Source organism: Sminthopsis crassicaudata, chromosome 3 (assembly GCF_048593235.1).
Source record: "Sminthopsis crassicaudata isolate SCR6 chromosome 3, ASM4859323v1, whole genome shotgun sequence".
Lineage (NCBI taxonomy): Eukaryota > Metazoa > Chordata > Mammalia > Dasyuromorphia > Dasyuridae > Sminthopsis > Sminthopsis crassicaudata.
The window spans coordinates 583,544,229-583,569,534 of record NC_133619.1 but is presented as its reverse complement, the minus strand read 5'-3'; the positions used below and the strand labels follow the sequence as shown (position 1 = coordinate 583,569,534).

Below are 25,306 nucleotides of genomic sequence, written 5' to 3'. Positions count from 1 at the left end.
AATACCAATTCCCAATGTTATATGCCGTGAATCTGGGTTTGATGAAGAAGCATAAGAAGCTTTTCTCTTCATATTTTCTATACTTTCTATTTGGATAGGGTTCTACTGTGAGGACAAGGAAAGCAAGATGATAGGTCTGTTATCTAATTTGATTGGACAAACTTCTGTAGTGTGGTTCACTGAGTCACAGATTACAGCACACAATTCTAGTCGTTTATATGTTTGTTTTCTCTAAAGAACTACTTTTCCAAATTAAAATCTACTTTTTAAAGGAATAATATTCTGAAACTGTGCCATAAAATGAATTCTTGATGAGTCACACTGTCCCACAGAAACATTGTAAAGATATAAACTTTACCAAAGACTGGATTCAAATAAATTTTAAATGTTAACTATTATGATAAAAACAAAAAAATGTACAAATCATAAACCAGTCATAAAATGAGCATTAACATGCTAGTATACTATAAAATTTATGTAGAAGGAAATAAGATACAATCCAAATCCATTATAAATTTGTATTTCTTGACATATACTCATTTATGAGAAGCCTTATAGTGCAGTGGATAAGAAATAGGCCTTGAAGCTCAAGAAATGTGTATGTAAGCCTTGCCTGTGAAATGGAGTAATTTTGTAATCCGTGGGCTCCAGATATCTTTATAAGACAAGAAATCTCAAAGAGGATGATAACAAAGTCTATACAATTATTTGGTCGGTATTAAGATTTATTTTTTATATGATTCTTATTTGCTGATCATTGAAATCCCTTCTAATTCCTAAATTATTTAATGCTGATTCTTTCCTTGGTAAAGGGAGATTCCTCATCCACAACTTCTCTGAATCAATGAAAGCATAGATCTAGTGCAAATCCCGATAAGCTATATATATTTATATGTGTGCATTTTTCTCCTGATAAAATTTAAGTTCCTTAAGGGAAGGCTCTACTTAATTTTTGTCTTTTGTATTCTCAATTCCTATCACAGTGCCTGGCACATAGTAGATATTTTTAAAAGCTTTTTGATTGATCAATTGACTTATATATAAAACAGATAATTTTAGAACAATAGACTAATATTTATGTAATTATAGAAAGTTTGCATTTATTTTTTCATTTATTTAATATTTATTTTCCCAGATATAAAACAATTTTCAATTTGTTTTTAAAACTTTGAGTTCCAGATTCTCTCCCTTCCTACTTTCCTACCCTCCTTCCCCATTAAGAAAACACATGTGAAGTTATGCAAAACATTTCCATAAAAGTCATGTTGTGAAAGCATAGATCTCTCCTCCACAAAAAAAAAAAAAAAAGAAAAAAAAAGAAATTTAAAGAAAAGTATGCTTCAATCAATATTCAGACACAATCAATTCTTTCTCACTTAAGCTATCTGAGAGGTTGGAATACTAGAAATGTACACAATGTCCTAAAACTTATGGGAAACATAAGGAAATATACCTGGCATCTTCCCCAGAACCAAAAATAATATCTCACATCTAGCTGGTACCTAGCAAATTTGTTCAATTGAAGGAATCAGAGGGTTGTTTTTATAATTTGTATTAGTGGAATTAGAATAGGTAAATATGACACAAAGAAGAAAGGGAAGGAAAAAGGCCATTGAATTTGTGAAACTATGTAAGTAAAAGTTTTGGTTTTGAAATGAAAGTTTAGCATGAAATCCCCTAAGAAGAAAACAAATTTTCATAATGAGAGTGATAATTATTAACTCTGTGATAAATTGTGTTAAGACTCCATATAGAGAGATATAATTACAACAGATTGACTAGGATTTTGCTCCAGGGCACTGACAGTTGGTAGAAGAGATCCATATTTCTTCCCTTTAATGGTCTTTCAACCCATTATTGCTGTACCTTACTATCTTCTGAAAAGTGTTTTTATTTGTGTATGTGTGTGTGTATGTTTATACATATATGTGTGTGTGTGTGTGATATTGGAAGAAAGAAGTACAATGTGGCAGTTCTTATTTGAGTTAGAGGTTGTTTCTATTTGATAAAAAACATGCTGTCTGTGCCTTTAACTTCATCATCCTGAGGCAATATTCCTGTTGCCCCACCCTAGTAACAGTTTTGCAAAACAGACAAAAACATAAAACATTGCTAAAAATTATAAAGATGGGATAAAATGAAAATTAAACCCAAAGCTCTTTGGTGAAATACAAGTTCAATATGTGTAGATATGTGATAGTTTAAAAAAAATCAGTTAACAAGAATTTATTAAGCATTTATTATGTGTTAGGTATTGCATTAAATGCTCCAAATATTTGTGCAGTTATTCAGTTGTTTTCAGTCATGTCTGACTCTTCATTTCCCATTTGGGATTTTCTTTGCAAAGATACTTGAGTGATTTGCTATTTTCTTTTCCAGCTTATTTTTCAGATGAGGAAATTGAGGAAAATAGACTTGCCTAGGATCAAACCACTACAAAATGTCTGAGGCTAGATTTTAATTCAGGACAAGAATTGTTCCTGACTCCAGTCCCTGCACTCTATCCATTATGCTATTTAGATGCCCTTAGAATACACATACAAGCAGAAATAAAGACAATATCCTCTAAGTACATTCTTATGTAAAGAAGCTTATATTCTAATAAGGAAATATTACACATAAAAGAAAGCTGAAATAGGGACAGTCAGTAAGCAATCAGAGATTATACATATGCAATCATGTAAAATATTTCCATATTAGTCACTTTGCATAAGAAGACTCAAAAAAAAAAAAAAAAAAGAAAGTGAAAAATAGCAAACCTCAGTCTGCATTCAAACAATATTAGTTCTTTTCTGGAGTTGGATAGTATGCTTCATCATTAGTCCTTCCGTATTATCTTAGATCACTATATTGGTAAGTTATTAGTCAGGAGTGGAGCCTGGAGAGGAATGAAGCCTCATTAAGAAAAACATTACTTCAAAAGTAAGAAAGTGATAGTCGAGCAGTATTCTGCCTTGATCAGAATAAATTTGGAACAGTATGTCCACATTTAAGGAAAGGCAAAGATAAACTGGCCAGTTCTCTGGGAGGGTACTTAAGATGGTGAAGGTCCTGGAGACTAAGCAAACCCAGGGGACATTTACTGGACTGTGAGAAGCAGCACTGCTATTCTCAAGAAATTGAATGTCTGGTGTAAGAAAAAACAAACTAGTCTTATAAACCCCGGAAATAACAATGAAAGGAAGTTTCAGAAAGAAAGATCCCAGCTCAAAATAAAGAGAAACACTCTAATATTGAGCAGGTATAGAAGTGAAAATGTTGATTGAGGAGGGTTTCCTTTCATTGAAGGGCACAGAGTGAATCAATGAATGAATAAGCATTTAAAAATTCATTTATTGAGTAGCTACTAAGTTCCAAGTACACCATCCACTATAGGTTGGAGATAGAAATATAAAAGAAAGTCTGACCTTAGGAACCTTAATTTTAGTAGGAGTGGTTGACACATAACAGAGAATGGTGGCCAGAGAAGGATGAAAATCATAGGAGGTCCACTTAGTAGTGTCTCTAAGGTGCACCTTGGGAAAGGGTATACTCTTTCCAGGTAAACCACAGATAATGAAAGATTTAAGAGACATTTGGGAGAGAGTGGATATATGATAGAAGAGGGATTCTAAAGTTGAGATTTGTGAACTTACTTTTTAAAAATTGATAACCATCTCAATAAAAACTTCCGATGCATTTTATTTTATGGATTTAAATACATGTGTGTATATGTGTGTGTTATTTGTGTGTATTTTTGTGTATGAATGTGTATATTCTGAGGCTTTATCCAACTGCCAAAATGAGACAAACCCCTGCTGTAGAGAGCATCCTCTTTAGATGTGAATTCAACCCAATAACTTCTAAGGTTTCTTCCAAATCAAAGAGTATAAGGCTTAAAGAACAAGGGGACTCATTCTGAATATTACATTTCTGTTAGGATTTATTTATTTTTACATGAACCATTATCTACAAATGCCTCAAAATATGTTTGATTGTTTTTTTTTAAATTTAAACATTTTACTAAATATTTAATAAACTCTTATACAAAGCACTAGATGCTGGAGAGGGAAACAAACAAACAAACAAAAACAAAAACAAAACAAACAAATTTTAAAAAAACAGTAATTTGTCCTCCAAACCCATGCATTTACACCAGCTAACTCTGAGAGGGAAAAAAAACTGTTATCAACCCAATGAGCAAAGAGTCCTGGATCGGTAGCTTTTCCCAGGTTGCAGCAGTTGAAGCTCTGGGCTCACTGGAGACCTTCTATCTGGTTAAATCATCCTCCAAACAAACAGCAGGTTTAGGTGAGGGACTATCAAGTTTGCTATATTAGGATTCAATTCTACTTAAATTCAACCATCATTTTGAATATTTCCTAATCTATAGGTAACATCTTGTCCTTTTCTGAAGTCAAAAAGTAGGCTTCAGGCTTTATATTCTCTTTAATTGTGTTGTTAAGGTAATAGGGGGAGGAGGAGGTTGATAGGTAATTCAGCAGGAAAAATAGTGCTATCATTGTAGTTTCTCATTTCCAGGTCATTCTCCTGTCTCTAATAAATGCTTTACTATCTCTTACATGTCAAAATTCATTCTCTACTGGAAATTTGAATGCTTTTTTAAAATTATGAACTTTTTTCAAAACAGAGTTTTCAAAACAAATATCAAAACAGATCCATCTGAGAATACATTCTTCCACAAACATTTAGATCATAAACTGTTTTTTGTTGTTGTTGTTGTTGTTTGTTTGTTTGCATCACAGACTATTTATAAAAAGAAACAATTTTATTTAATTTTGATTTTATGACATTAACATTGATTAATGTATTTGATCAGTTTTGTCATCTCTTTCACTTGGACAAAAAGGAACGACAACAAAACAAATGTCATCATTATGTGAATTATGTAAAGCTTATAAGACTTTTTAAAGTTGATTGTTTCTGTTTTTCTGAAAGAATCTTATCCCTGCTTCTACTTCAAATCCCCAGGGAATTTGGCTCCTAGATAGCACAGATTAGAAAATGTGAGTCTGAATCCTGTCTTAAACTGTGCAACTCTGGACAAATCACATAATTCCTCTGATCTTTTGTTTATTTGTAAAATGGGGATAATAATAGCCTTTACCTCACATGATTGTTGTAACTGAATGAGATACTAAGTGCTTCGCAAACCTTAATAAGTTATATAAAGACTGTTATTTATTTTTTATTATTGTGATTTAGCCAACATTTATTGGACGCTTATTAAATGCAAAGGGCCATGGTAGGTGGAGGTGATAGATGAGGGATAAACTATGAGGAAGTAGAAAATATAAAATTTAGAAGAGATAAGTTCATAGATCCCAAGAAACTCCCAATCAGAAATATGGGGCAAGCACACAAACAACTTAAAATATAGAAAAAAATGAAGATAATATCATTGTAAAGGCAAAATAGTCATCAACTTGATATAGCACCTTAAAGTTTACAGGATACTTAGCAACAATTATAACAAATTTTCAAAGTAGGTGCCATAGTTATTAGTAATCCTACTTCATAGAGGAGGCCCAGAAAAGTTAGGAGATTTGCACATGGTCACACAGTCAGGAAGTGCCTTCCAGAAGAAGAATTCTCACCTAGTGCTTTCCAAACTCATATTTAATATTACTTGTACTATCGAGGGATTCTTGGCTCTTAGGGGTTGTAGATATATATTTCCTAAAATCCATGAATGTGGATGGGGAAAAAAAATAAATATTCATTCCAATATAATTGATTTCCTTTGTTGTTCAATTATTTATTTTATAAATTTATAAACATTCTTAGAAGGGTCCATGACACACAAGATTAAGAATTCCTGTATTATAGCATATCCTGCCTATTTACAAAGTGTTATTAAAACTCCAAGAAAGGTAAAATGGGAAAGGAGACAATAATTAATGCATCTCTGATTTTCAGGAAAAAAATCCCTTGGAGGGTTGTTATTTCAGCTGATTTTTGAAAGCTGGGTAACTTTCAAGAGAAGAAGGTGGTAGGGATGTCATTCTAGAAAGATCAAATTGTATGGACAAAAATATAAAAACCTGATAATTGCAGCAAGCTACTAATTAATCAACAACAGAATCACACAGTTATAAAGGGTCTCTGAACACTAGTTCAAGTAGTCTATCTAGCTCAGTCTGAAAAAGAATCTCTTCTACATCATAACTAATAGGTGATTATCTAGACATTCTGATATCTTGGGAAGCTCAGTGTTTTCCAAGCAAGTTTATTTTACTTTTTTACAAGTCTAATGATTAAACAGTTTTCATTCCACTAAGATCAAATTAGCTTCTTTAAGACTTTACAACCAACCCTCATGAAACAAATTTAAAGTCCTTTACTCTCCTGATTGCCCACCTCTGGTTTTCCCATTTATAAATGCATTTCCTCAAATACGATAACCAGAATTATATATGGTCTACAAGAGGTGCCATCAGGGCAAAATAGTGCCACCATCCTAGACACTATTCTTATTTTAATGAAGGCTAAAATTGAATTCCTTTTTGGCCACCATATTGTATGTCTTATGCTGCACTCCACTGAAATCCTCATGTTTTTTTTTTTAAGAAGAATCCATGTTTATTCGAACCTTTCCATCTTATACTTGGAATGGTTGATTTTTTTTCAAAAGCCTTTAACTTGCCTATTAAGTATCTACTGTGTACAAAATATTATGCTTAATGCTGAAGGAGATACAAAGTTTAAACAAGTTATTATAGATATTATTCTCTCCCACAAAAATAGCATACAATCAATAGGTATATTCTCATAACCAATATTTCATGGTTAAATGCATTGGTATCAAAGTAGTGTAAATGAAACACTATGTGAGTCCTGTTAGGTCAGATATATCTTTCTGTATAAAAAACATGTTGGTCTTCCAAGTTCAAAATGTGTCCATAGTGTGACATGTTCTATCTATGGCAAAAAAAAGTTAAAGCTCTTTTTAGGCTGTGTTGAGAGACCAACATCCAGAATATGAATAGTGACAGTTCTCTCTACTGTGTCCTAACCTAGCCACAATTAGGAGAATTACCACAATTTCACAGGGATGTTGAAAAGCTAGAAAGCATTCAGTAGAGGATAGTGTTCAGTATTTACGGGGACCTTGAAACCATGGCAAAAAGGAAATAAACATTTATTAAACACATTTTATATAAGAGGTGCTATGTGCTTTACACATATCTCATTTGATCTTCTCAACCATAGATTATGGGTTCTGTTACTATCCTCATTTCATAAATGAGGGAGACAGGTGAAGTGACTACCCAACTCATATAACTAATGAGTACCTGAGGCCAGATTTGAATTCAGGTCTTCTTGATTCCAGGAAGATTCATCTTTGTAAGTTCAAATCCAGCCTCAATCACTTACTAGCTGTGTGGTTGGAAGCAAGTCACTTAATCCTGTTTGCCTCTGTTTTCATCAGTAAAATGGTGTGGAAAAGGAAATGGAAAACAGCTTAGTATTGATAAAAGGACTTCAAATGGGGTCATAAAGAATCAGATAAAGCTGAAATGACCAAACAACATTAACTTTCTGACCTCAGAACTAGCATCCTATTCACAGCCTATATTCACTTTTTTGGATTGTTTGTTTGTTTGTTTGTTTTGAAAAAGTGAATATAGGCTGTGAATAGGATGCTAGTCCTGAGGTCAGAAAGTTAATGTTCTTCCTTCCACCATTTCCTTCTAGGAATTCTAGAGATTCTCAGACCCAGGCAATCCAAAGAGTCAGACCAAAGATTGGGCCTCTTGAGTATGCTCATCTTCATTTCTGAAAGGAGAGTTTAGAACACCTGATTCCTCCCCTCACTTCAACACATATGCATCTAGAAGCCATTAACCATTAGGTTAAAATTTTTGAAAACACTGTTTTTCCCTCCCTTTTCCCCCAACCTAATTCCAAATGAATAGGACTCTGTTGCATGTCAGTGAATTAAGAAGTTTTTACAGGTGGAAAATAACCTGTACTAGGAAGGAAGAAACCTTGACCCTGGCCCCCTCACTACATACATTAGGAGACTCCCAATCTGATTGAAAAATCAAGATTAGTCCATGAAACAAATTGTAACCTGTACAAGCCAATTTATAATCGAATACATTCTAGTGTACTAGCACATTTTTTTCCTGTTTAGCAAAGAGTTATACCCATGCCAGCTGATTGACTGAATGTCTCTGCCTCTAGCCAAGAAAAGTCCTTAGGGCAGGCCCCTCTTGCAGGAGAAGAGGGAAAGAATTCCTTTGCGGATGGGTTTGGTCTTGACGCTATAGATGATGGGATTTAGCACAGGGGGCACAAAGAGGTAGGCACTAGACATGAGAGTGTGGGCAATGGGCGAGGCATGCTTGGCAGCCCTGTGCATCACAGACACTCCTATCATAGGCACATAGTACAGGAGCACAGCACAGATGTGTGAGGCACAAGTATTCAGCGCCTTCAGCCTCCCATCCTTTGAGGCAATGCCCAATACAGTGCGAAGGATTAAGGTATAGGAGAAGACAATGAGCAAGGAATCAAGTCCAAAGGAAGCCAGGACAATGGACAAGCCCAAGATGCTGTTGATGGTGGTATCAGCGCAGGGTAGCTGGATCAGGTCTGAGTGGAGGCAGTAGGAATGGGAAAGGACATTGGCCCGGCAGAAGGGAAGGCGTTGCAGTAGGAATGGCAATGGGGCCATGAATGCCACACTCTTCAATGTGATGCCCAAGCCCATGCTGATAATTCGGGGCAGGGTCAGAATGGTCGTGTATCGCAGTGGGTTGTAGATGGCCACATAACGATCATAACTCATAGCTAGAAGGACACCAGACTCCATGCAGGAGAAAGTGTGGATAAAGAACATCTGAGCCAGGCAGCCTCCCAAGCTTATCTCACGGGCATCAAACCAGAGGATGCCCATCACAGTGGGCAATGTGGAGATAGAAACACCCACTTCTGTGATGGCCAACATGGATAGGAACAGGTACATGGGCTCATGTAGAGAGGAATCCACTCGCACTGCTGCCAGGATCAGAGTGTTGCCCACGATCGCCACCACATACATGGCAAAGAAGGGGATGGACAGCCAGCCATGCTGTGCTTCTAGACCTGGAATGCCCGTCAGGAAAAAGGGTGAAGGGAAAAGAGTGACATTATCCAGGACTCCCATGGATCAGCTCTGCCTGTTGTTGGAAAGAATACCCCAAAATTAGCTTCCAATACAGATCATGATTCACATTCCAATCACATATCAATCCATACATAATACATGATCTGACAGGGAAAGGAATCCTGGAAATCAGGAAGACCTAGATCCAAATCCTGTCTCTGAGATTTACTAGCCTAAGTGTGACCTTAAGTTAATCATTTAACCTTACTAAGTTACAATTTCTTAATTTGTAAAACGAGGATTAAAACATGCATAATACAGCATAGAGTTATTGTGAGATTGTAATGATTGAAATGGAATAATATATATATAAATCACCATAAATTGTAAAACACTGTATAAATATCAATAGTTATTATATTATCATTTATTGTTATTATTATTATTATTAGTTATTGTTGCTCTTATTTCCAATGACTTGGGAGAATTTTATTTGTTTTTGTTCTAATCCTTGAATTTCATCAGCATAACTAGTCAATAAGCATTTATTAAGACTTACTTGGGTACTGTGCCCAGCATTGGGGATAACAAAGAAAGGCAAAAGGCAGTTCCTTCTTTCAAAAATCTTTCTATTACTACAGATCCACAACTGTTCCAAAATTTTTCAGTTTCAGAGTTGCCTAGGAGCATTGAGAGGTCAATTGACTTGCCCAGAGTCACACAGGCAGCAGGTGTTGGGGATGAGACCAGGACTTCCAGACTCCATTTTCTTCTCTCCTTTGCTCATTTTGCCATGTTGTCTCTTCTTTAGGGAGAGCTTTAGCAGTTCTTTTTACAACAGATGTTCTCATTGTCCCGAAATCATACAATCATAAAATATCTAGGCTAGAAATAATTATTCAGCCCAAAATATGGAATGTCAGAGCTAGAAGGAACCTAAAGTAGAACTTGGAATGTTAAGAGTTAAAGGGACCTTAGAAATAATTGAACCCCGGTCCTTCATTTTATAAAAATAGGGGAATATGAGGCCCACAGAGAGAATAAAGTTTACCAAAGCTTACATCATAATTTGGGGCCAGAAGCAGAGGTAGGATTGATATTTGTTGTCTCTGAATTTTATTGTGCATCAGAATATTTTCTTTTATTTTGCTTCTATGTCAGACTTTGGGAAATAAACCCAGCCTCCCAAGACCTAAGTCACCCAAATGTAATTTGTTCTAATTATGTAAATGTTTGTCTAAGAAGACTAGCTGACACATCAGTATTAGGTAAGCTCAATTAATATAGTGATACTGAAGCTTGTTGGAAGAGATCGGTGACATTGTGAAGAGCTTTGGGAGTTGTAAAGAAACCATGGATTCAGAAAGAAAATGGGGATAACATGATGAGTAGAGACTGTATAGCAATATTCAAAAGTAGAGAGGCACCTTTAGAGATAGTTGCTGCTCAGGTAAATTGACCTTAAATACTGAGTAACCAAGGAAAAAAAGAAATGTTTGTAGTATAAAAGAATGAATCTGAAGTCCCAGAGAAAATTATTGGCTTTGTATTTAGTATCCAAGAGTACAAAGGAGACTAGCTCAGTTTTGGACTGGAGATTCAAATGAGAGGAAATTATGAATGAGAATAAGAAAGAAAGAAGTCAAACCCTTAGTAAAGTTTGCACAATAAGTTTCTTGGACTCTTTGGTGAAATAATATGAAGTTATGAACTACAATGGAATGGGTATAGTGAGGAAAATATGTTATAGGATACATGCAAGACACAGGGCTTTGGATCTTAGGGTATTCTGAGGAGAGGCAATCCTAGTCTGCCCAGGAGAAAGTAGCAGATATAATTAGAATAGAATATGAATCAGAAGCTATGTTTTATGTAATCCCAAATACTTTCCAACACACATATGCATACATATGTATACACATTCCAATGCACACATACATAATCTGAAAAGCACCATTTCTGGCTCCCTTTTCAGTCACTATCTCTGCTATCTATCACCATACTTATCTCTACTGACTCTCTTCTAGTACTGCTGGCTTCTTTAGGAGTCTGTCAGCAACTGATATAGGTAGTTCAAGGTGAGAAAAACTCACTGTTTAAAGAGAATTTTCCTTTCTAGAAAAGGTAGAATGTTTGTTAAGGAGCAAATTCCCAAAATATTTTAACTTTAGAAATGTTATTATGTTGTACTGCAAAGAATTCTTAGTTGGATTTGAATGCCAAAGTCTTGGATTCAAATTCTTCCTTTATGATTTACTAAGTGATTTTAGACAAGATTTAAGATACTTAGACAAAAAGTAAAATAGTCTTTACTTTTATAGACTTCAGTTTCCTTAATTATAAAATGAGCAGTGGGATTACATCACCCCTAAGTTTCCTTTCAGCTTGAGCTTTGTTTCTTTTTCTCCAAAAACTCATAAACTTGTCAATTATTATAGTGTTTACACTTCATCTAATCCCTGCCCAATAAATATCCTCCTTGTACTTTGATATCTGTTTTCTTCTTATTAGCAAAATACACGTGTGTGTGTGAGTGAGTGAGAGAGAGAGACAGACAGACAGAGGGAGAAATCAGTGACAAAGCCTATACTGAAAAATAATGATTGGATCAGATTAGATGCTACCAATTGCTACTTTGAGGTCTGTATTTTACAATTCTAGAACTTTGTTCTCCTAAATTTCCAGAAGAGAGATTTTTCTATCACTCTACAGTTTCCTCTACTCTTTACCACTGTGGCTCTGGTATAATATGAAAAACAATAAGCTACCATCCTGGAAAGTTGAAAAGATATCTATTGATCCATATCCTCCTAATAAATGACATTTATATGGCCTATTCCTCACAGACAAACTCACAAACATGCTCTCCAATTCACATGTGCTCACAAAGAGACATGCATGCAATATGCCTACATAAATATTTTGGACACATACAAACTTATAAATAAATAAGCATGCGGTCTTATAACATGCCATTACTATTATGATGCTGATAGACATAGAGACACTCACCACCTTCAGAAGAAGAGATTGATAGATGGACAAGTTACAGGTCAGGGTCTAAAGTGGCTGCTTGCTGTGGGAGCCTTGACTGGGAAACTAAAGGCAACAAATTCATATGGTATTATGAAAACCTTCCCCCTGAGACAGATCTCTAGGGACACAGACACCTGAGTCTATTTGGGGATGTGTTTAACTCAGCAAACAATGACATGAAGCTTAGTCCCCTTGGAGAAGAAAAGGCAGAGAGCCCCAAAGACATCCATGTCCACATGTCATACAGATACACTTACGACATATACAAATAATATCTTAAAAGTATATACTCATATATCATTAAACATATACATATATATATACACATACATACATATATTTGTATATATTCCCACATATACACACATATGTGCAGGAATGCAATTTGTCTACTTCCAGTCCCTATCATCATCTCTCCAAAATTAGGATCAGAGTAAGAACTCAATCTAAGAAAGGATGAGGGAAAAAATAGAATAGATAAAGCAACTCCCCTGTTCCACAAGTATCAGGCCTATAGGCCCAGACCTAGAAAGCTTATGAATGAGAAAAGGATATTATAGCTATTAGTACCCGAGGGAACTTCCATTCTTCTTCCAATCTTTCCCTCAGGTTCTCCCCAGATGTCCCTTATTCTCTGTTTATCCTCAGAAGGTTCTCCAAGAATAAGTTCTTTTTCCTTTTCTTCTATTTATCAATTTTTATTCTTTTCTTTTGCTAATAATGTGTTGCAGGAGGATATCTGTTTGCCATTTCTTCTTTTCCATTCATTCACTTGGAAATGGCAGTGAAAAGATGTTATTCCACTAGGGCTGTAATCCTTATTTGTTTCTGGGATGTGTATGTAAGGTTATATGGAGTAAGGTAGAGAAGGGTATGGATGGGAGAACTGGCAAGCCCTTACTATCTCCTCATCAATAATTGAAGGTAGAGAGATGGCTGAGTAGTAATAGTCAAGCAGGAAAATAAGAGAAGAAAGTGCAATGGATGAAGTCTGTGAATGGGAGAGAATTAGATGGGGTAAAGTGTACCGGCTGAAATTCTGAATAGGTGCACTTGAATCAGACAATCAAGCACTTAAGGCTAACCCTAACCCATTGAACAATAACTCTATTATCATGTTTGGAATTTTTCTTCTCACAGTTAATGCTAGCTCAGTGCTTGGGGTTAAGAGGGATTAGAGGGTGGAGTGAGATGAGCCAGAGTCACTTTGGAGGTGGACTAAGAGAAGGGAGGTTGTGGAAAGCTTGTGGCAGTCTTGTCCATCCCCTTTACTTCTACCCCTGAAGACCAAGGACTTTTGCTTATCCTGATGCTTGCTGATTCTGAGGCCTCCAGGGGGCTAACCCAGACTTCACAGGAAAGGGAAGGGAAGGAGATGGTAGACCCCAGGTAGCAGGGAATATGGAATAGTCAAGATCACAGCTTCTCTGTTCTAGTATCCTGCATGACTTAATCCAAGTTGGATAATCTGAAGGGGTCAGCAAAAAAAAGCAGTTGTTCAAATGATCAGAAATAGAATTTCATAGAAGGATTTCTGGACAGAAAAGAGCTCAGTGATATCATCAGATAGGTTTTTAACTTTAAAAATCCTCCAAAGATAGTTAGACAACTCAAAATGCAGTTCTCAAAAGTCTGATTACTGTAAAGATGATTCTGAAGCTGTATACTTTGTCTTGCCAATTGATTCATCTTGAGAGCCACTTCCAACGGCTAATAGGCAAGGTTGGGATAAGGTGGTGTAGTATGATCATTCCCCCAGAGCATTTCAACAATATGTCTTATATTGTTCTTTTCTCTATTGTCAAAGAGTTTTTGTTCATGCCTTTCTCTGGAATATTGAAGACCTCTCTTCCTTCATCTAGATAGCCCAGTGGATTGTTTGGATAGAGGACTGGAGTTAGAAAGACTCACCTTCCTAAATTCAAATATGGCCCTAAACAGTAGCTGTGTGATCCTAGCCAAATCATTTAACCTTGTCTGCATCATTCTTCATTTGTAAAATGAGCTGGAGAAGGAAATGGCAACTACTCTGGTATCTTCACCAAGAAAAATCTAGATAGCGTGACAGTCTGACATGACTGAAAATGATTGAATAACAACTCTCTTCTTTCAAGACACAATCTTGAACCTACTACAGCTTTGAAGTATGACAGGATGGGGATAGATGTGAGAGATTAATTTTGTTTGTTTTTCTTTTGTTGCTGTTGTTGTTTTGTTTCAGAGTCCTGATCATACATATAGACAATGGGGAAAGGATTGAATAGAGCTATATTGAAGATTAAATAGAAGGAAAAAAACTGATGAAGTAACCATGGATTAGGGTAAAGAACCCAGGATTTTAGTAAAAATTCTAGCTCTACTCTTTAAGGTCACTTCTTATCTAAGTGAGGTTAGTCAAATTATTTCATCTTGGAGGCAGAGTCAAAATGGGAGAGAAGACACAGGCTTCATTCTGAGATCCTCCACTACCCTCAAACTATTTACTAAATTCAGCCTCTGATTTAGTGCTAGACTGACAGAACCCCCAAATATTTGGAGTACAACACATTACCAAGAGAAGATCATCTTGAAGATCCTCAGAAGAGGTCTGTTTTAGTTGGGCGCAGGCACAAGCAGGCAGAGCATGGAAGATAGCTCATGCTGAGCAGAAGAGGCGCAGGATGTCGTCTCCACAGGTGGAAAATCAGCAGGAAGGACTTTACCACAGAGTCCTCTACTCTATCCTGGTAGTAAGCCAGTAGATCAGCAGAGAAGTTATAAAACTTCCAACATATACACAGAGGGTAAAGAGTGTACCCCAAAGCCACAGAGTCTCACAGGACCTGGCTACATCCATCAAACACCTGGAGTGACTCACGTTATTGATCCCAGTGCAGCTGTTGTCACTTTGCTGCCACTTCTTATCTGTTGAGGAAGTTTGGTAATTCTTCATTGCCCCAAAAGGAGACTTCAGCTTTTTGTTTGTTGGTTTGTTAAAATGAGTAAAAAGGCAAAGCGGGCTCTAACTATAGATAGCTTCTAGATAGAAAGAAAACAGATTTCAAACCCTGAGGAGACGAAAAGCAGATTGTCTTTAGATGAAGCCCCAAAGTGGGATATGATCTGGTGCTCACCACACAAGGCTCTCACAGAAGAAATTAAAAAGGATCTTAAAAGCGAGCTAGAAGAAGAATGGGGAAAGGAAAGGAAAACTTTGCAAGAGGGTCTGGATAAGGCATATAACTCATTAAAAGATAGAGTGGAAAAAGAAAACAACTCCCTGAAAAACAGAATTTGTGAATTTGAAAAAGAAAATAACTCTTTAAAAAAAAATTGGTGAAATGGAAAAAAATCCATAGAACAAAACAACTCATTTAAAAACTCAGCTGGACAAATACAAAAAGAAATTTAAAAAGTAAATTAAGAAAATAATTCATTAAAAATCAGAACTGAACAAGTGGAAATGATGACTGGAGAAGACATCAGATCATTCAAGTAAAATTTTTTTAAAAATGAAAAAAATAGAAAAAAAATGTTCAATGCCCATTTGAAAAAAACAATAGACCTAGAAAATAGATCTAGGAGAGATAATCTAAGGATTATTGGATTCCCTGAAAACCATGATGAAAAAAAAAAAGCCTAGACACTATTTTTCAGGAAATCATCAAGGAGAACTACCCAGATGTCATAGAATCAGAAGGTATAATAGGCATTGAAAGAATTCCTCAATCTCCTACTGAAGGAGACCCCGAAATTAAAATTCCAAGGAATATTGTGGCTAAATTCCAGAACTATTGGACCAAGGAAAAAAAAATCACAAGCAGCCAGAAAACAAACAAACAAACAAAAAAACAAACAAACAAACAAACAAAAAACAATTCAAATACCAGGGAGCCACAATAAGGATTACCACATTAAAGGATCAAAGGGCCTGGAATCTGATATTCCAAAAGACAAAGGAACTTGGAATGCAGCCAATGCACTTGTGAGGGAATGAGATTAAAGACACAAATGGAAGAGTTAATTTTTAAAGGAAATGGAACACCTCATTCTCTGAGATAATAACAAGGAAAGCAAAGCAAGGTAAAGATATAGTTATAAGGTATGGAGATAAGAAGATAACTGATGACATCAATCTTCTCAGTAAAATATAGGGCAAAGGTCTTCTACTGAGAAAGAGAGGTGGCATACTGAAATTAGAAACCTGAAAGATGATTTGATATAATCAATATGAGTTGTCACAGAATCAATCAGAAATGAATAAAATTACCATGCAATAATGATAGCCCATCTGAGGCTGGAAAAAACAACTTTTTTTAATATTTTAATCTTCTTTTTGTTATTTTTAACATTAATCTCCTACCCCATTGACTTCAGTTTCTCCACCTCAGTTTGCCCGTGAAAGACAGTTACGTGGCACAGTGAATAGGGTGCTGTTGGACTTGAGGGCAAGAACACCTGAGTTTAATTAGAATCTCAGATACTAAGTATATGATCCTGGACAAGTCACTTAATGTTTTTCTGAATCAGTTTCTTCAACTACAAAATAGGGATAATAATAGTATCTACCTCATAGAGTTATTATGAGCCTCAATTGATGTAAATATTTGCAAAGAACTTTACAAACTGTAAAGTTCTGTATAAAATGCTAGCTCTTATTATTATCTCTAAAATAAAGGGTTGTATTATGAAATCTGGGGGACCAAGGAATATTTTTTATTATATAAGGGATTTTTGTCATAATCTGAGTTCTCCCAATTGATTGCAGTTTTTCTCAAGATCCTCTAGGCTCTGGGACAGAGACCCCAGGAAATTAAGAAGGTCAAGGTCCCTTTTCATTATGCTTTCCACATATGCTAGGAAGTTCTTAAAGAAGGTCTGAAATTTAAAAATATATTAAAGGACCAAGCAGAACCAAATGACAAAATTAATCTGCACATATAAGTGATAGTAAGTTGAAAGTTTTTTGTTTCAAAGTAAAATTATAATTTTGCTTGTATTTATAGTTAATGTATATTTGCACATATTTCAAAAATTATAGTGAATTAAAAATATATCTTAAAATTTCTTGTAATAATTGTTTTTTTGTCTTGGTTTAATTGTAATCCTTCTAGTGTTGACTTTTAAAGCCTCTATCTGTGACATGACAGAATTTTTCTGACTTCTCTGGAGCTGTTTTTATTATCATTTTATGAACTCTATCAGGAAAAGATATTAAATATGGGTGATATCCCCACTAGGTGAGTTGAGATCCAAGAAGACCTGATACTGGTCTAAAGGCTTTTAAAAATTTAAACTATATTTATTGTTTCCATTTTCTCTCCTTTTCATTCACTCTTCAACCCTTTGAAATCTGGCTCCCAATTTCTCCACTCAATTTAATCTTCTCTTCAAATTTTTTAATCAGTTCTTAATTGCTAAGTCTGATGCCTTTTCTCAGTGTTTTTTAAAAATATAACTTTTCTTCTCCTGGATATTCTCTCCTCTCTGGGTTTTTGTGATACTGCTATTTCCTGATTCTATTCTTACCTTCAGCGTACTTCTTTTTAGTTTCCTTATGAGACCATAATCTAAATCACTCCTTTCCAACTGTGGGTATATCTCAGAGTTTCATCCTGGATGCTTTGTTTTTCTCTGTGTGTGTGCCTCTCTCTCCTTTGTCTTCTCTCTCTCTCTCTCTCTCTCCCCATCTCTCTCTCTCTCCATCTCTCTCTCTCTCTCTCTCTCTCTCTCTCTCTCTCTCTCTCTCTCTTTCTCTCTCCATCTCTCTCTCTCTCTCTCTCCATCTCTCTCTCTCTGTCCATCTCTCTCTCTCTCTCTCTCTCTCTCTCTCTCTCTCTCTCTCTCTCTCTCTCTCTGTCCATCTCTCTCTCTCTCTCTCTCTCTCTCTCTCTCTCTCTCTCTCCTTCTCTCTCCATCTCTCTCTCTCTCTCTCTCTCTCTTCTCTCTCTCTCTCTCTCTCTCTCTCTCTCTCTCTCTCTCCATCTCTCTCTCTCTCTCTCTCTCCATCTCTCTCTCTCTCTCTCTCCATATCTCTCTCTCTCTCTCTCTCTCTCTCTCTCTCTCTCTCTCTCTCTCTCTCTCTCTCTCTCTCTCTCCAACTCTGTCTCTCTAGCTGTCTTGTCTTTTTCTCTATCTCTTTCTTTTTCTTCATCATTTCTACAGTGACAACTAAATTTGCAGTTCTAATCTCTTTCTTGAAGTTCAGTTCTCAATTACCAGTGCCTTACTGGGCATTTTGAACTGGATGTCTTGGAGGCATCATGAATTCAAAATGCTCCAAAGAGAGCTCTATCTCTCCCTTCCCAAAATTTTCTATCTAGGACACCCCCATTTTTCAAAGGTTTGTAATCAAGATATCATCTTCAACTCCACACTCTCAGCTCTACATATCTATTCAGATGAGAAATCTTGTCAATATTATCTCCATAGAATCTTTTGCAAACACCTTCTCCTAAACACTCACATGGATGACATTCTATTTTAAATCCTGATCAAATCCTCTCATCTATTTTGTTTCTTACTCAAATCTTTCCTGATTCTAATCTATTTCTCATACAGCTGACAAAGTGATCTTTTCTTTTCTTTTTTTAAAATTTTAATAGTGTTTATTTTTCCCAATACATGCAAAGATAGTTTTCATCATTCACCTTTGAAAAATCTTGTGTTCCTAATTTTTCTCCCTCTTTTCCCCCCTCCCCTCTTTCCTCAAGACAGCAAGCCATTTAGGATAAACATATTCAATTCTTCAATTCTTCTCCATATTTGTCATGCTGTGCAGAAAAACTCAGATTGAAAAGATAAAAAGCAAAAAAAAAACCACAACAACAACAACAAAAAAAAAAAAAACAAACAACAAACAAACAACAATCAGTAAAAATACTGTGTTTTGATCCATATTTAGTCTCCATAGTTCTCTCTCTCAGGATGTGGAGAGCATCCACTTTATATACAAAATGATATTTTTCTAGTGTACATTTGTTCTTGGGGACAAATAAAGTTTCACTTTTGTCTTTGTAAATCAATGCTTAGCATAATCTGGTACATGAAGAGGAAACTTAATAAATATTTGTTTATTTATTGAACAATTGAAAAACAAGTCTACTTTCCATCTCCCCCCTGGTCTTCAAGATTTTCTTTTTGAAAGCTTCCATCTTTGCTCCTCTTTCCTTTTTCACATAGTAAAAACTCACTTTAAAAAGGCCTATCTTCATATGTTTCCTTTTCTCTGTTCATAATGGTCTTCTCTAGAATTCTCTAGACCCTCAGATTTCCCTCTTATGAATGAGACCATACCCATATGCATTTTCCTCATTTAATTTTCAAGGATGAGTCTGAATAACAATATCCCTCTTTCATAACTTATTAGAGATTTTTCAGATAAAACAGAGAATCTATTTTAACATTATCATAAATCCATTTGTGAAATGAAGTAATTATATGTGAGTTCTTAAAGTTCCTTCTAGCTATAAATTGTTTGCTAAACCTCCTTTTTTGAATGTGGTCTAGGACTGCCTTTTGTTTATCCCAAATTAACATCCTTGCAAATAAATGTGCTCACCCTCTTTTTGATGTGTTCTTTTCACCAATATCTCAATTTCCTAAATTCTAGATTTAAGATTTTTGGAAGATCTTGAGAAATCCCCGGCGTATCTCCTTAGTCTTGACACTGTAGATGATGGGATTGAGCATGGGAGGCACAAAGAGGTAGACATTGGACATCATGACATGAACTACAGGTGGAGCTTTCTTCCAGAAGCGGTGGATCATAGAGACAGCAATGATGGGCACATAAAATGCAAGAACTGCACAGATGTGGGAAATGCAGGTATTAAGTGCCTTGAATCTCTGTTCCTGAGAGGCAATGGCTAGGACAGCCTTTAGGATGAGTGCATAGGATAAGAGAATAAAGGTTGAGTCAACACCATAAGTAAAGATAACCACAAAGAGTCCATAGATATTGTTGACATGAATATCTCCACATGCAACCTTCATGAGGTCAGGATGGAGGCAGTAGGAATGGTGCAAGACATTGCCTTTGCAGAAAGGCAACCGCTTCACTAGAAAGGGGAAAGGGAAGAGTGTGACAAAGCTCTTTGCAAGGATGCTTAGGCCCATGACTACAATCCGGGTGTTAGTGAGGATGGTGGCATAACGTAAAGGATTGCAGATGGCCACAAAGCGATCAAAACTCATGGCCAGCAGGATCCCAGATTCCATGAAAGAGAAGGTGTGAATGAAGAACATCTGGACCAGACAGGCATCGAAACCAACCTCACGGTAGTTAAAGCAAAATGTACCCAATATAGTGGGCAATGTAGACAGGGAAACACCTAGATCATTGAGGGAGAGCATGGACAGGAAATAGTACATGGGCTGGTGTAGGGCAGTCTCTTGTGCCACAAGGCCCAGGATGGCAAGATTGCCCCCAATGGAGATCAAGTAGAGCCAGCAGAAGACAAAAGCTACCCAACCTTCTCCTGTCTCTAGGCCTGGGATGCCTGTCAGCTGGAACTTAGCTGGCTGGAAATGTGAGTCATTGAAACCCCCCATAGAGGGAGAAGGTCGGGCAGCACCCAGGCGCTTTGGGGCCTCTTCTCAGGTTCCTTTTCTTCTAGCCCCTGTCACCAGAGACAAAAGGAACACGAGATCATCAGTCTGGGAAAAAACCTTAAGCCTGGAATCAGTCTCATTTACTTACTAGCTATGTGATTGTGGGCAAATCACTTCACTTCTGTCTCAGTTTTCTCATCTGTTAAATGTGGATAATGATAGCACCCAATTCCCAGAATTGTGGGGATAAAATGAGATGATATATGTAAAACAGTTGTAAACCTTAAGCCATTGCAAGCTTAAGGCTACTACACCTTAAATATATCATGAATTTGGTTTTAGACCACTGCCATCAAACAAATATCACAATAAAAGTCATGAGAATTTTTTAATTTCCTAGTACATACAAAAGTTATATTCATATTATACTATAACCTGTTAAGTATACAATAGTATATTATGTCAAAATGTATATGTTGTGATTTTAAAAATACTTTATTGCTAAAAAAAATGCTAACTATCATCTAAGCCTTCAACAGGTTGAAATCTTTTTACTTGTAGGGGGTCTTGCCTCAATGCTGATGAATGCTGACTGATGAGTGGAATGGCTACAGAAGGCTATGGTTAGGGTAGCTGTGGCAGTTTGTTACAATAAAAGAGCAATGAAATTTGCTTTATGGATTGACTTACTTTCACTTGAATACCTAAAGACCATTGTATGGCTATTAATCAGCCTAATTTCAATATCAAAGTGTATCTCAGATTTAAATAATTGGAAAGACATTCAGTGGTCTTGGATAGGCCGAGGGAATATAATTAAGATGACAGTACTCCCTAAACTAATCTATTTATTTAGTGCTATACCAATCAGACTTCCAAGAAACTATTTTAATAACCTAGAAAAAATAACAACAGAATTCATATGGAACAACAAAAGGTCAAGAATTTCAAGGGAAGTAATGAAGAAAAAATTAAGTGAAGGTGGTCTAGCTATACCTGATCTAGAACTGTATTATAAAGCAACAGTCACCAAATCATTTGGTATTGGCTAAGAAATAGACTAGTTGATCAGTGGCATAGGTTAGGTTCACAGGGCAAGATAGTGAATAAAAATAGCAATCTAGTGTTTGACAAACCCAAAGATCCCAAATTTTGGGATAAGAATTCAATATTTGACAAAAACTGCTGGAAAAACTGGAAATTAGTATGGCAGAAACTAGGCATGGACCCACATTTAACACCACATACTAAGATTAGATCAAAATGGGTCCAAGATTTAGGCATAAAGAAGGAAATCATAAATAAATTGGAGGAACATGGGATGGTTTACCTCTCAAACTTGCGGAGGAGGAAGGAGTTTGTGTCCAAGGGAGAACTAGAGACCATTATTGATCACAAAATAGAAAAATTTGATTACATCAAACTAAAAAGTTTCTGCACAAACAAAACTAATGCAAACAAGATTAGAAGGGAAGTAACAAATTGGAAAAACATTTTTACAGTTAAAGGTTCTGATAAAGGCCTCATCTCCAAAATATACAGAGAATTGACTTTAATTTATAAGAAATCAAGCCATTCTCCAATTGATAAATGGTCAAGGGATATGAACAGACAATTCTCAGATGATGAAATTAAAACTATTTCCACTCATATGAAAGAGTGTTCCAAATCACTATTGATCAGAGAAATGCAAATTAAGACAACTCTGAGATATCATTACACACCTGTCAGATTGGCTAAGATGACAGGAACAAATAACGATGAATGTTGGAGCGGCTGTGGGAAAACTGGGACACTGGTGCATTGTTGGTGGAGTTGTGAAAGAATCCAACCATTCTGGAGAGTAATCTGGAATTATGTCCCAAAAAGTTATCAAAATGTGGATACCCTTTGACCCAGCCATACTACTACTGGGCTTATATCCCAAGGAAATACTAAAGAAGGGAAAGGGACCTGTATGTGCCAAAATGTTTGTGGCAGCCCTTTTTGAAGTAGCTAGAAGCTGGAAGATGAATGGATGTCCATCAATTGGAGAATGGTTGGGTAAATTATGGTATATGAATGTTATGGAATATTATTGTTCTGTAAGAAATGACCAACAGGAGGAATACAGAGAGGCTTGGAGAGACTTACATCAACTGATGCTAAGTGAAACGAGCAGAACCAGAAGATCATTATACACTTCAACAATGATACTGTATGAGGATGTATTCTGATGGAAGTGGATATCTTCAACATAGAGAAGAGTTAATCCAATTCCAATTAATCAATGATGGACAGAATCAGCTACATCCAGAAAAGGAACACTGGGAAATGAGTGTAAACTGTGAGCATTGTTTTTTGTTTGTTTGTTTGTTTGTTTTTTGTTTTTGTTTTTTCTGTTTTTGTTTTTGCTTTGTTTCTCTTCCCAGATTATTTTTACCTTGTAAATACAATCCTTCCTTTGCAACAACAACAACAACAAAATTAGGTTCTGCACATATATATATTGTCTTAAGATATACTATAAGATATTTAATATGTATGGGAATGCCCGCCATCCAGGGGAGGGGGTGGAAGGAAGGAGGGGAAAAACTCGGAACAGAAGGGAGTACAAGGGATAATGTTGTAAAAAAAATTACCTATGCATATGTACTGCCAAAGAGAATGTTATAATTATAAAAATTAATTTTAAAAAATGATTAATAAAAAAAGAGATAAGCTAAAAAAAAATCAAAGTGTATCAGGGAACAGAGAAGTTGAAGGAGAGGGAGAAGAATGAGGAATGGCCATTTAGAAGTCAGAACTTTGTCTTATATGGACATAGTTCATGGTGACCCAAAGCAATTATAATAGTAACATTAAAGATCACCAATCACAGGTCATAATAAAAGATTTAATAATAATGGAAATTCTTGAAATATTGTTAGAATTGACAAAATGTGACACAGAAGCATGATGTGAGCACATGTTGGGAAAATGGTATCAAGATTTGCTTGAAGAAAAGTTGCTATCTTCAATTAATAAAAACATGCAATTATTTGTGAAGTATAATGAAGTTAAGCACAATAAAACAAGGTATGCCTGCATATGAGTGGTTTGACCAGAGCACTGGGATCAGGTAGCACTGGGAATCAGGCAGACTCATCTTCATGAATTCGAATCTAGTCTCAGACTCTTACTTGCTGAGTGACCCTGGGCAAGTTACTTAACTCTGTCTTACTTTCCTCATCTGTAAAATGAGCTGGAGAAGGAAATGGAAAAAACTACTCCAATATTATTTTCCAAGAAAATCCCCAAATGGGGTATAGAGAGTTGAATATGATTGAAATAGTTGAACACAAGAATAATAACATGCCTGTATACAAATAGTATTATTATATTCATACACTTAACTTCATGGTCTGTGGTATTTAGGAAGTAGAGAGGGAGCAGAAATGACAATCATCTCTAACCTTACTCTAATCTGGCTGTTCCACCTCCTCTCCCAACATGTGCTCAAAATGAACTGTCATAGTTATGGGGATACTATGTTCTTCCTGTTAAGAGACTACTATAGTATTCTCTAGATTCTTTCTTTGAAATTCTAGAGATAAGGGAAGAGAAGAGGCTCAAAGATACTTTTTAATACAAGAACCTTGAAAGAATACATTAGGACTAGTTTATAATACTTTCTGTTATACATATGAACTTAAGTAAGTCAATCCTTTCATATTGTTCAAAATTACAAATCAACTAATCCCTCTCCCCATTGCAGAGTAAGCCTTTACCCTCTATTGGGCACGCTAAACTTTTTACTTTTCTTATATATATATGCCTTATTATATCCCATGATGGCTATGCAAATCTTTCCCCCAAATCCTGCCTCAATATAAAAAAAATACTGCATTTCTTATTGACTGAGGAAATTTTTCAGTATCTAGCCAAAATTCCTTTTCTTCATGTCTGAATCTTCATGTCTTTTCTCAAGCTCTTTTGCTTCCCTCCCATCTTAGAGACTTTTTATCAAGGCCTTTGATATTTTTCTTTAATCTCATCAACTCCTCTTCCTTTATCCAGAACCTTATTCCAATAATTATTACTTCTCTATCATATATCTTCAATCTATACTTTTCCACTGGCTTGGTCTCATTGTTTACATATATTTTCAGAGTGACTCCCAAGTCCTAATTTCTTAGCCTGATTTTTTTTCCTGAGCTCTGAGTTTGCATCCCAACTTCCTGTTGTCATCCCATAATCAACTCAATTAGTTCCATAATAATTCAAATTTAAGAAGAAATTTTACATTAAGAACTTAAGATAAAGAACTTTGAGAACTACAAAGAAGTATATCTGAGGGGGAAGGTAAATCAGTATGAGGAAAAGTTTCCTAGAGGAAAGAACATTTGAACTGAGCTTTAGGAATGGGTGAAAATTCAACAAAAGGTAGGTAGGTATTCACACGGATTCTTTACTTGAGCAAAAAAGATCATGCATGAATGCATAGAGCATATTTGGATATAAAGAATTGTTTAGTTTGGTCAGTATAAAGTCTGTATACAAATATATAATCTGTAATGAAAAGTAATCAGAAATGAGGATAGATACATGGCACAGTCCTAGGTTGTGGAATGCCTTGAATGAGAGGCAAAGTAATTTCTGACTTTTACTTAGTATATAATAGAA

General features: G+C 35.8%; 2 protein-coding genes across 2 annotated transcripts; both read right to left on the bottom strand.

Moving 5' to 3' along the window:
- Positions 1-8,120: 8,120 nt before the first annotated feature.
- LOC141559923 (olfactory receptor 51I2-like) lies at positions 8,121-9,174 on the bottom strand. The gene has a single exon (XM_074297579.1). It carries the CDS (start codon positions 9,152-9,154, stop codon positions 8,204-8,206), a length of 951 nt encoding a protein of 316 aa, XP_074153680.1. The 5' UTR covers positions 9,155-9,174; the 3' UTR covers positions 8,121-8,203.
- A 10,078-nt stretch (positions 9,175-19,252) lies between these two features.
- LOC141559922 (olfactory receptor 51I1-like) lies at positions 19,253-23,789 on the bottom strand. Its single transcript, XM_074297578.1, has 2 exons — positions 23,770-23,789; positions 19,253-20,654 (listed from the first exon to the last, which is right to left on the bottom strand). The coding sequence occupies exons 1-2, from the start codon at positions 23,787-23,789 to the stop codon at positions 19,724-19,726; spliced, it is 951 nt and encodes a 316-aa protein (XP_074153679.1). The 3' UTR covers positions 19,253-19,723.
- Positions 23,790-25,306: the final 1,517 nt, after the last annotated feature.